This window comes from Rhincodon typus, chromosome 10 (genome assembly GCF_021869965.1).
Source record: "Rhincodon typus isolate 14 chromosome 10, sRhiTyp1.1, whole genome shotgun sequence".
Lineage (NCBI taxonomy): Eukaryota > Metazoa > Chordata > Chondrichthyes > Orectolobiformes > Rhincodontidae > Rhincodon > Rhincodon typus.
Genome location: NC_063341.1, coordinates 17,837,508 through 17,850,107, shown reverse-complemented (window position 1 = coordinate 17,850,107; position 12,600 = coordinate 17,837,508). Strand labels below are relative to the sequence as shown.

General features: G+C 39.8%; 1 protein-coding gene across 1 annotated transcript in view; it reads right to left on the bottom strand.

The window, feature by feature from the left end:
• Window positions 1–12,600, bottom strand: part of crb1 (crumbs cell polarity complex component 1) — a 153,694-nt gene that overhangs the window by 87,124 nt on the left and 53,970 nt on the right. The window contains exon 9 of the mRNA XM_048602243.1: window positions 5,257–6,160. Coding sequence (XP_048458200.1) covers window positions 5,257–6,160 — 904 coding nt within the window. The remainder of the gene's footprint in view (window positions 1–5,256; window positions 6,161–12,600) is intronic.

Genomic DNA, 12,600 nt, shown 5'->3' with positions numbered 1-12,600 from the left:
TATGGAGGTTTTCAAGATCATGAGGTGTCTGGATGGAGTAGATAGGAAAAACTTTCTGCTCATAAAAGATGAAGAACCACAGGGCACAGCTTTAAAGAAGCAAATGCAAAGTGAGAAAAAGCTGTTTTCACACAGCAAGTTATCTGGGTTGGAATCCACTGCCACTGGAGGCAGGCTCAATTAAGCCATCAAGTAGATATTGGATGATTATGTAACAAGAAACAACATATAATATTATTGGGAAAAGGCATGAGCTTGGTATCAAATCAAATTGCTTAAAGAGCTGGTGCAGACACAATGGGCTGAATGGCCTCTATCTGCAGGATAACAATTCTGTGATAAGTTGCTACAAATTGGTCATAATGCAGGATAAAGATTCATGGATGTTGGGGTAAAAGTATGGATGGAAGATTGTTTAAAAGGACCAGAAGTAGAGATTATAAGTAAATGGGTACTTTCACACTGGCAGGTGGCAACAATTGTGTTGCCAAAAGGATCAGTTCTGGGGTCTCAGCCATTTGCATTCTACACTAATGATGTAGGTAAAGAGGCTAAGAATAATCTGTCCAGGGTTGCTGATGATACAAAGTTAGATGGGAACGTAAACTGTGAGGCAGGCACAAAGAGGATGAAACAGGTTTGTTGAGTGGACTACAATGTGGGAAAGAGTGAAGTCTGGCAATATGAATAATCCTTTATTCATTCACGGGATGAGGGAGTCACTGGATAGGCAGCATTTATTGCCCATCCCGAATTGCCCAGAGGGCAGTTCACAGTCAACCACATTGCTGTGGTCAGGAGTCACACGTAGGCCAGACCAGGTGAGAATGGCAGTTTCCTTCCCTACAGGACATTAGTGAACCAGATGGGTTTTTCCGACAATCGACAATGGATTCACGGTCATCACTGGATTCTTAATTCCAGATATTTATTGAATTCAAATTCCACCATCTGCCATGGCAGGATTTAAACCTGGGTCCCCAAAACATTATCTGGGTCTCTGATAACAGTAGGATATCTTTTAAAAGGCTTACAAATTTGGATGTTCAGAGAGATTTGGGCATACATATAGAAGGAGCACAATAAGTTTGCATACTGGTACAGCAGGCAATTAGGAAAGCAAAAGGCAAATTGGTTTTATTGCCAGGGATTAAGTGATTTGCTACAGTTGTACAGAATTTTATGAGACCATACTTGAAATTGTTTTGGTCTTTCTATTCATTGGTCAGATGCAACTTCTTTGCAGGGGGTTCAGCAGGGGTTCCCTAGATTAGATGTTGGGATAAGGGAGCTGCCTTAAACTGAGAGGCTGTGATTTATGCTACCTGGAATTTAGACGAGGGATAATCCCATTGACGCATGCAAGATGCTGAAGGAGATTCACAGAAGTAGTTTCCCCTGACTGGAGAGTCTGAAACATGAGATCAATCAATTAGGATTGAGATGAGGGGAAACTTCTTCACTTGAAAGTTTATAATTTTGAAATTTTTTACCCAGAGGATTGTAAACCTTCCATCATTGAGTATATTCAAGGCTGGAATTGATAGGTTTCTGATTTCTCAGGGATTAGAAGCGCAAATGGACAAGTGGGGTTCAGTTAATAAAAACAGCCGTGATCACATTGCCTGGCTAACTAGGCTCCTGTTCATATTTGTTATGTTCTTACCACGCTCCAGTAGTTGATCAATACTGATATTATGTAGACTGTCCTGGGTACTTCTCTAGTTTAACCCTTACGGATGCCCCCATCAACAAGACACTAAAATGACTCTTCTTACAGGGCCTACTAGACTATAATAATGCCCAAAACTGTTGCTAAGGTATGGTTCTTTTTTCCAATGGTCATGTCCCAGTCCTGCTCTTATCCCTCGCTTTTTGATTTGTTGGCTTTGTAAGAGAAGGCTGGTGGCTGATTCAAAAATTAATTGCCAGAGAATCTGACATATCTTACTTTCTGACTTTGTTTACTGGCCCTCACCATACTATGTCCTCAGCCACACTGTAGTACATGTGCATCAAAAGGCTGCTAGCTTAGGAAAGTGTACAACAACTGTTGTGATGTCTGAATATAACCTGTTTAAGGATAATCCATTATTTTGTGCAGTTGATGCAGATATGTGTCAACTTATTTGCCAATTACATTGCTCTTTGCACATGATTGGTTATCTGGATAGAACTAGCAACAAAGAACAACCAGAAATGGGAAGCTTTTATATGAAAGTAATGAAAGGTAAAATGTGCAAGGATGGACTGATGGTCAGCTGAAAGTAATGATCAGTATATGTTGGGATGCATAGAACTCCAGTAAGAATATTGAACTCTTGCATTTCATATCACCTACTTAAAAATGTTACAGGGTTCAACAAAGTAGATGGGTAGATAAAATTTAGCAGGTTACATCTCCAAGCTTGACAGTCTCCAGCTGATAATATGTTGCAGGCTTTGCAGATGAATGGAACACCCATCTAAAACAGGCAGGAATGTTTTGATTTAGCTGATCACGGTCCTTTAGATTTCCGAATCCATTCCCCATTTAGAATCGAGGCATAGACTCTTTTCTTCCTACTAAAGTGCACAACCTCACACTTTCCCACATGTATTCCATCTGCCACTTCTTTGCCCACTCTCCTAGCCTGTCCAGGTCTTTCTGCATTCTCCCTGCTTCCTCAACACTACCTGTCCTTCTTCTATTTTTGTGTCATCTGCAAACTTAGCAACAATGCCCTCAGTTCCTTCATCCAGATTGTTAATGTATAATGTGAATAGTTATGTTCTCAACACTGATCTCTGCGGAACTCCGCTAGTCACTGGTTTCCATCCTGAAAAAGACCTCTTTATCCCCACACTATTTCCTTTCTGCCAGTCAGCCAATCCTTTATCCATGCCAATACCTCATCCCTAATCCCTTGGGCTCCCATCTAATTGAGCAGTCTTCTGTGCCATAGCTTGTCAAAGGCATTTTGGAAATCCAAATAGATCATGTCCACTGGCTCTCTTTTGTCTAACTTGCTCATTACCTCCTCAAAGAACTCTAACAGATTTGTCAGGCATGACCTCCCCTTAATGGAGCCATGCTGACTCAGCCCTATTTTACCGTGCACTTTGACATATTCTGCAATCTCATCCTTAGTAATGGACTCCAACATCTTACCAATGACCGAAGTCAGGCTAACCAGCCTATAGTTTCTTATATTCCGCCTCCCTCCCTTGTTAAACAGGGATATTACATCAGCCGGTTTCCAGTCCTCTAGGTCTTTCCCTGACTCCAGCGAGTCCTGAAATATTACCAATGCCTCTATAACATCCTCAGCTATTTGCTTCAGAACTCTGGGCTTTGGTCCATCTAATCTGGGTGATTTATCCACCTGCAGACCTTTCAGCTTCTCTAGCACCTTCTCCTTAGTGATGACCGCTACACTCACCTCTGCACCCTGACTCTCTTGAAGTTCTGGTTTGCTGCTGGTGTCTTCCACTGTGAAAACTAATGCAAAGTACCTGTTCAGTTCTTCTGCCATTTCTTTGTTCCCCATTATCACTTCTCCAGCCTCATTTTCCTGTGGTCCAATGTTCACTCTTTGCTTGTTCTTACCTATTATATATCTAAAAAAAAGAACTCTTGCAAACTTCTTTTATATTACTAGCTAGCTTAATATTATATTTCATGTTCTCCCCACTTATTGCTTTTTTAGTTATCCTCTGCTGGTTTTTAAAAGGCTTCCGAATCTTCTGACTTTCTGTGAATCTTCACTATATTGTGTGCTTTTTCTTGTGCTTTCATGCTGTCCCTGACTTCCCTTGTCAACCACGGTTACTTCATCCTCCCCTTCGCATGTTAATATGAATGTGTTGAAGGGGAGGCTAGGTCAGTGTCTGAGAGAGAAAGGAAAGAAGATTAGAAATCTAGATTTTGATAAGGAAATATAGGGGGTTTGAGTGGAGCATAAACATCACCATGGACTGGTTGGGCCAGATGGCCTGTTTCTGTGCCATGTCCAATTCACCCACTACCCTTATGAATGTTTAAATTCCTATTCATTATATCAAAAACCTCACATCCTGTAGTTCCAACCTCTTGTAAAACCCCTCATCCATCACTGACATGTGCTATCAGCTGCTAAAGTCCTCCACAAATTTTTCTGCCTCAAGCCTATAGTGCAACATCATCTGGAAGGCTGCCAAAAATGCACCATTTACTTCAGACAATTTCACATCACAACCGAAGTTACAGCAGCAATAACTGATATTTATATAATGTTGCTAACATGATGAAACATTCCAAGGCACTTCACAGGGGAATTATAAAACAAAAAAAAAATGACAAAGCCACATTGGAGACGTCAGATGTCCAAAACCTTGGCTAAAGAGGTGGGTTTCAAGGAGTACCTTAAATGAGAAGAGAGATAGAAATGCATAAGTGAGGAATTTCTGATCTTGCAGCCTAAACAGCTGAAGGAATGGCTGTCAATGATTAAAATTGGGGGTACCCAACAGAATTAAAGGAATGCAGAAATCTTGGTGGTATATAGATTTGGAAGCATTTACACAGATAAGGAGGGACAAGTGCACAAGAGTGATTTGAAAACAGGGATGAACATTGTAAAATCATGATATTGCTTGACTGCAAATGAACACAGGGTCGGTGAGCATGGAGATAATTTGGAAATGTGACTTGCTGTGAGTTAGGACAGGGGCAGCAGAGTTTTTGATGACCTCAAGGTTACAGCTGGTAGAACGGTTGTGTTAACATGGGTGGCTTAAGCAGGTCTTTGTCAATATTACTTCTATGTTGGCTCGATAAAAACCAATTTCCATGTTAAAAGATAGCACTGATATTTTGCACGTGGTTGGTCTTGAAATAATATCATTATCATCAGTGGTCCTTGCCTGAAGTAATGTGGGTGAAAGCACAGTGTCATTTCTTCCTGCTGCATTGCAGTGAATAATGTGACATGCACCATGCCTGCAGTATCCCAATAGTATTGCTGAGATACAACTGCACACACAGATTCACAACATCTTCGAAGAATGCTGAGAATCAGAGTGAGTACAATGTCTTGGTAAATCCCTAAATTGATGGAAGTGTCTGGAATCATCATTTGGACAAAACAGAGTCTATTTTGAGAAGAAACAAGATAATTTTGTTCGAAACTAAATTATTTACTTTTATACTAGTTTACATACAAGACTGGAAGTGCTGCAAAATGAAGAGCAGATTAGTTTCGCCATTGTTAATTTTTACAATTGATTTGTACTTACTCACAGAATCTTCCAGTGAAATTATCAGGGCAACTACATGTGTAACTGTTAATAGCATCAATGCACGTAGCTCCATTTGCACACTTGTGCTTCCGACAGTTGTCTATGTTTACTTCGCAATTAATGCCCTTGAAGCCAGATTTACATGTACAGTTGTATGCTGAGACTTTGTCAGTGCAGTTGCCATGAATGCAAGGGCTTGACTGACACTCATTAATGTTGACTTCACAGTTCAGACCTGTCCAGCCTGAAGCACAATTACAGCGATAGTAACTGACCATGTCCTCACAGCTCCCATTGTTTTTACAGGGATTGGGCATACAGATATTCTTCATCGGGCACCCCATTATTACATGATTGGAGGATATTTTGATAAATTGTTCTTGTTGAGGCTGGATAATTTGCATATTGTCAGTTGTGAAGTATGGTAAGGAGATACCACCAAGTTTCAATGTATTCAGGCATCCTGCGAAGCTGCCTCCTTTTTTAGGGCCTCCACTTCCAAGATAAATGTATGTTCCTTCTAACAAAAAGTTCAGGTTCCCACTGACAACTGCACTTGTCGTCATCTCTTCCTTGTCTATTACCATCTGCCACCTGGAATACTGAAGAAAGGGATTTCTCATGTAAAATGTAACATCATGCCAGAAACCATCACTTATTGCTCTTGAGCTGAGTATACTCAGGTTGCCCAGGCTGGTTCCACTTTGCATCTTAAATATTAAATGACACTGCTGGATAGCAACTGTGATAAAGTCTTGCTCTTTTTCAGCGTGGAGTATAACAGCATTTGAGTCCCTTGTTCGAAAACTAAATGTAATATTGGTGAGCTCACGCTTGATCTTGCCATTCCCCCTGAAAGCCAGATCATTTTTCTGTCCTTTAAAAGTTGCATTAACAAGACCTGTATTTAAAACAAGAGGAAGCAAAGTCAGAAGGCTAGTACGGAATGACTCAGCTATATTTCAGACATTGCATGAATCCTGGTCAGTTATTGGCCAATCATAACTTGCACCCATGTTCATTTTGTTGGTTTAAATATTATCGAGTACAATAATTAGTACTTCCGATTTTCACACACAAGTTGATTTTCCTAATCCCCAAAATTAAAGTAGGTTCTTTTGTCCTTTCAACAAACTGGACTGATAACAGTTGGTAAAGATAGATTGAAGTCATTAACTATGTGCACGTGTCAAAGTATGATAGCATAGAAACAGTCTATAGAGAGAAGGCATTTTTAAAGAATAGTATCATAAATAGATTAAATGAGTAGATTACCACAGAATAGATTTCACTGACCACTCTGTGGAAGACTTAAATTGAATTTAAATTCAAAGCGGATGACTGTTTTTGTTTTGTTAGGACTGTGGAAAATGTCTTTCCTGACAAATGATAATTACAGTTGGAACTGTTTCACTCTAAAATTAGACAAATTCCTTTATCATCGCACATGGGGAATTATGACGAATCATGGTCCTCAGGTACACTGGGGCTGGAGGCCAACAGACAATTGAAGTGTACCATGCATGTGTAATTCTGTCTCTATTTTAATGTCTTTACATTGATATTTGTATCATGAACTCAAATGGTCATATTCATTCTGGTGATTTGTCACACTGTAATTACCTCCTCCATAGTGGAAAGGTGTTGTAAAGGTAAAGTCATCATAGTCCCTGAGGACCATAGGGCTGCTCCCTCATTATTGGGAGACACTTGGTGGTGGTTTAACCTGGGGGTCACCAAACCTCAGATAAGGGGAGAAATTAAGGAGAGTCCTTCACTGTAATCTCAGCTAGTGCAGGAACTGAACCCACACTGTTGGCATCATTTACATCGCAAACCAACCATCCACAAATCAGTCTGATGGGTCTACCAACTGACCACATTATGACTGTGGACATGGGAAGTAATAGTCATATTATAATAGTAAAATAGAAAGGTTGAATTGAACTGCATGCAGATTTAAGATGTTCAATAATAAATAGACATGAATGTTTTGTGAAAACTGAGTTGGTTAAGTCTAGCAAGATCTCTTCCAAAATGCCTTGTTAATTTCCAGAATATTTAATAACTACAACATCTCCTGCAGCCAGAGAATTTTGGCTCAGATCAGTTTTAAACGGGCCATATGACAATTACTACTGTGGATTCGTGTTTTTGATAGCAGGCGAGATTTGATCAATGGATCCAGTTTTGTCCAAGCATATTCTAGGTTCTGGGTTTTCAGAGAAAATTAGCAATGCATTCTAGAATTTTCAAGAACTTGTAACTCGTCTGTAAAACATTCCTTCAGTATCTAGTCATCAGCACTAATAGGTGCAATATGGGAGCGAACCTGTTAATGAATTTGGGTAGATGTTGTTGTATGTTTGTGGACGCTATGCAGCCTGTGGTTGGAGAAGTGTGTTACCATTAATCTGCCTTTCTACTCTTTTAAAAGAAAATCTGTAGTCACTTTCAACAGTAACAAAAACAAGAGTTCTTAATCTTTTTTTCTAGATATTTTCTAATCAACCTGTTCAGAGATGTCATTACTCACCTCCCTGGTGGATGTGACTTGAACCCAGGCCTCCTGGTTCAGATGTGTGGAAACGAATGCTGTACCATAACAGCCCTCTGTCTTTCTATACTGAGTTTAAGGGTTTGTTTGATTAATGTTGATACAGTCTGAACAAGGAAAGGCACTTGTCTTAACATCAAGATGTAGCTCATTGAATGATAAAAATAGGTACAAGTTGCATTGGCTAGTGAGACACAATTGCAAAGAACATCAGGTACCAGAGATGTCACATCTGACCTCATCAAGATCTAAGGCTGCACACTTCGATTCTGCAACCAAGGCTGGTTGAAGGCTAACGTTCCCTCTAAACTGCAAGCTGCTCCAAAATTCCATGATCGGCATCGGCATGTCATTCGTGGCATTAACTTCCAGTTTCAGAAGTTACTGCTGCACTTGGACCTCGGAGGCACACGCAGCCAATAAGAAAATTAAGCGGAATGCTGTTCAAGACTATTGTAGTCTCCAACATTAACTCCTTCGCAGCCATTACCTTATATAGTATACATTAGTGATGCAATGTAAATGTTGGGCCCCAAGGCATTGAATTTTCACATACAGACTAGAATTACAATTTATGGAATCAACAATCAATTATTTTCATGATTGCATATAAATACTGCAGGTTTCCACCAGTCCAAACGTAATTATTTTCAAGTATGTTTCAGACATTACACAACTGTCAACATTTTACCTAATGTTGGTTAGGAAAGCCAAGTCAGAAAATCAATTACGTATCTCACTTTCAGAACAGTAGAATAACTTGACAGGCCTTATCAGGATGTTTGACACATAAGAGTACATTTCCCAAGGCTGTGCTAGTGGCGTGTTAGTAATAGGTATTATAAAAACATGTAGTCAATGCTCAATATGTTGCATTTTTCAGGGAGAAAAGTTTGCTGGTTTTCTATGCCTTGCATTCATACAAGGTTAGTCTCATCAACACATTGGAATGATATGCTAAATGATCCCACAACTGACATTTCTGCATTTGCACTGCCTTCTATCAAAATAGCTAACCTCTATGAAATAAATCCATAACTGTTTAATAGAAAACCCAGCCCTGAGATATAAACTTCCTAAAAGTTAGAGTTATCACTGTTGAATGTACACTTTCATTTCTCTGTTAGATTTGTATTTGCATTTGTGCACTAATTATGACTTTTAATTAACACCCAAAGCCAGGGAAAAGTTATGAGGATCGAAATTTTATTGTAAGTTCTAATATTGTTTTCAGATTTGAAGGAAAAAGATTATATATGAGGGGACACAAAAGCAAATACATTTAAAGCTTTGCCATTACATGCACATCTGTTTTTACTGCGGAATCTGAATCTGCAGAACATTTTTGTTGTCTCTTCATAAGGAAGACAGAGTATGTCACCAGTTTGACATTCACTTTTAAGCAGCATTGACAACAAGGATGGGCCTTTTGAATGCTGTGATGCTCAGTACCGTGTTAAAACCACCATAAAGAACATATGCTTAAGTGACCAAGTTGCGCTCCATTGGTATATCAAGCTAACGACATGTGCATGCGAGGGACAAGTTTTTCATTCCCTGACAATAGTAATCTACCACCTTCTGTTTGGTTCTTCAGGCTACAGGGCTTTTACTGGGTAGCAATTTATGGTCAACAAACTTATCATCCTGGCCTCAAACACAAGCCCAATGATCCTTGTAAAGATTATAGGTTTCCTTTAATTTTGCACCAAAGTAATATTATAAAGCAAGCAAATATCCTGGTTGCAAGATGAAGACTATATATTTCTGTATGTAAATAACCAGTTATTTCTGTGTCATAATTATTTGAAAGGCACAGGAATGCTAGACAGAAGATCAGAGCATTCTTCATAGTTTTGATTAATGACTGGCCTTTCTCCACTATAGCTCCAAACCTCAGAGCCATTAACAGCCAGAATCCCAGAACAACAACTGACTGTTAATGAAAGGAACTCCGTGCTGCTGTATGAATTTGCATTGAGTACAGGGTTAGTTTTTCAAAGCAAAAACTCAATCGTCTGGACCGATTGTCAGTGTAACTGTACATTGCATTAAAAGTGCCAACAATCATCACCATCTGCTAAATGTCACACAACTTCACTGTCAGAAAAGTTCAAGCCAACTGTACTGCCAAAGAAGATCAATGAATAGGAAGAATTAGTGAAGAAAAGTGACTTGAAGGCAGGAGTCACCAAATGTGAGTTGGCTAATTGTTGCTCTGTTATCAATGTCTGAGAACTTTCGCCTTGTTGCAAAGAGCTGTGTATCTGAAGAACTGCATTCTATCTGCACATTTGTCCAGTCAGTTTGAATTTTATTTGCAGGAAGCTATTGTCCTTCATAATTGTTCTACAGTTCCTTTTGGTTTTTCTACTCCTTTCTTCTTCCTTTTAGTGTTTTTTGTCATTTTCTTTTCATTCCCTTTCCACGTATGTTTCACACCATCTGATTAGCATGTCTTTGTGCGTGGGAAATCATGTCTCACTAACTTGATTGAGTTTTTTGAAGAAGTAATGAAGAGGATTGATGAAGGCAGAGTGGTTGACGTGATCTGTATGGACTTCAGTAAGGCATTTGACAAGGTTCCTCATGGTAGACTGGTTAGCAAGGCTAGAGCACATGGAATACAGGGACAAGGACCCACTTGGATACAGAACTGGCTCAATGGTAGAAGACAGAGGGTGGTGGTGGAGGGTTGCTTTTCAGACTGGAGGCCTGGGACCAGCCACAAGGATTGGTGCTAGGTCCACTGGTTTTTGTCATTTGTAGAAATGATTTGGATGTGAACAAAGGAGATATGGTTAGTAAGTTTGCAGATGACACTAAAATTGGAGGTGTAGTGGACGCCAAGAGGTTACCTCAGAGTACAACAGGACCTTGATCAGATGGGCCAATGGGCTGAGGAGTGGCAGATGGAGTTTAATTTAGATAAATGTGAGGTACTGCTTTTTGGAAAGGCAAATCAGGATAGGACTTATACACTGAATGGTAAGGTCCAGAGGAGTGTTGCTGAACAAAGAGACCTTGAAGTGCAGGCTATTTCTTCCTTGAAATTAGAGTCCCAGGTAGACAGGATAGTGAAGAAGGTGTTTGGTAAGCTTGCCTTTATTGGTTAGTGCATTGCATATAGGAGTTGGAAGGTCATGTTGCAGCTGTACAGGTCATTGGTTAGGCCACTTTTCAAATACTGCGTGGAATTCTGGTCTCCTGGCTATTAGAAGGATGTTTTGAAACTAGAAAGGGTTCAGAAAAAGAATGACAAGGATGTTACCAGGGTTGGAGGGTTTCAGCTATAAAGGAGAGGCTGAATAGGCTAAGGCTATTTCCCCTGGAGCGTCGGAGACTGAGGGATGACCTTATGTAAGTTTATAAAATCATGGAGGGTATGGATAGGGTGAATACCTAAGGTCTTTTCACCGGGGTAGTGGAGTCCAAAACAAGAGGGCATAGGTTTAAGGTCAGAGGAGAAAGATTTCAAGGGGATCTAAGGAGCAACATTTTCACACAGAGGGTGGTGTGTGTATGGAATGGGCTGCCAGAGAAAGTGGTGGAGTCTGGTACAATTACAACATTTAAAAGGCATCTGGATGGGTAGATGAATAGGAAGGGTTTAGAGGGATATGGGCCAAATGCTGGCCAATGGGACTAGATTAATTTAGGATATCTGGTTGGCATGGATGAGTTGGACCAAAAAGGTCTGTTTCCACGCTGTACAGCTATATGACTCTATTTCCCTTCGATTGCTATCGGTTTCCTGCCCATTCATTTCATTGACTCTCTCTTCCTTTGTGTCTCCTCTGTTTCTTCATTACCTTTGCTTTTTCTTTCTGTGGGAATGGTACAACCAATCCCAACAGCAATTAGAAGTAACCCACGGCTGATATCTCGAAGTTACCCAACTTTACTTTGATTTCACCTTAAATAGCAGATTCCAAGCTGGAGCTGAAGCTTGGAATATCAAGGAAGCAGATGTTTTGGGGGAGGTTTAAGCTGGTCCCTTGTGTAGTCATACAGAACATCTGTGTTGTTCTTCAGGGCAGCTAGACTTCCTGCATACTGCTCTTTTTGTCATTTTAATGAAGGTGGGGACAGAGGGGTGGAGAAGATATTCTACCAGGTTTTTCATGATCTCCTTTCATAGGATTCTCCCAAAAGCTTTTGGTGATATCAGTGATGGAGTTCCATGATGAGGGCAATCTCAGCCTTCATGAAGTTTGGGAAGTGAGCAGGAAGCAGGAAGAAATATTGAACTTTGTAAGGCCTTCCAATAGCTGTTGTTAACTTTAGAAATTTGTAAGAGTTTGAAAAACCACTTTAAAAACCTGTATAGTAACATCACATTTGAACAGAGTTGGCCAAAAGAAAAGAAAGTTGTATGCATTGGTACAAAGGTAAGATGGACTGTAATGTCTATATGCAAGGGGTAATTTACTGACTCAAATCGATATGCTTTCTGTTAGAGGTATTGGATGTTTAAGACAATATTGATGAATATTCAGGGGTTAAGGATGCTAGAGAAGAAGTAAGGAAGAGTAAGTGAGGTGCATCATTGCAACTTTTTGGGAGCACTGATGAAATAGAAGAACCCAAGGATTAATACATTTGGTAAATTCATCCACTGTCTGATCTTTGGGATGATTCTGTTTCTGGAGGGAAAAGAAATTCAATTTAAGCCGCATACAGGTTTCTTTTTGAGATAATTGTGATCTAGCTGTTTGAATCATTGAAACAAAGCAATAGGTTAGTGTTCACAAATGAAGAAAGCCTATTCTCATCTTTTGTCT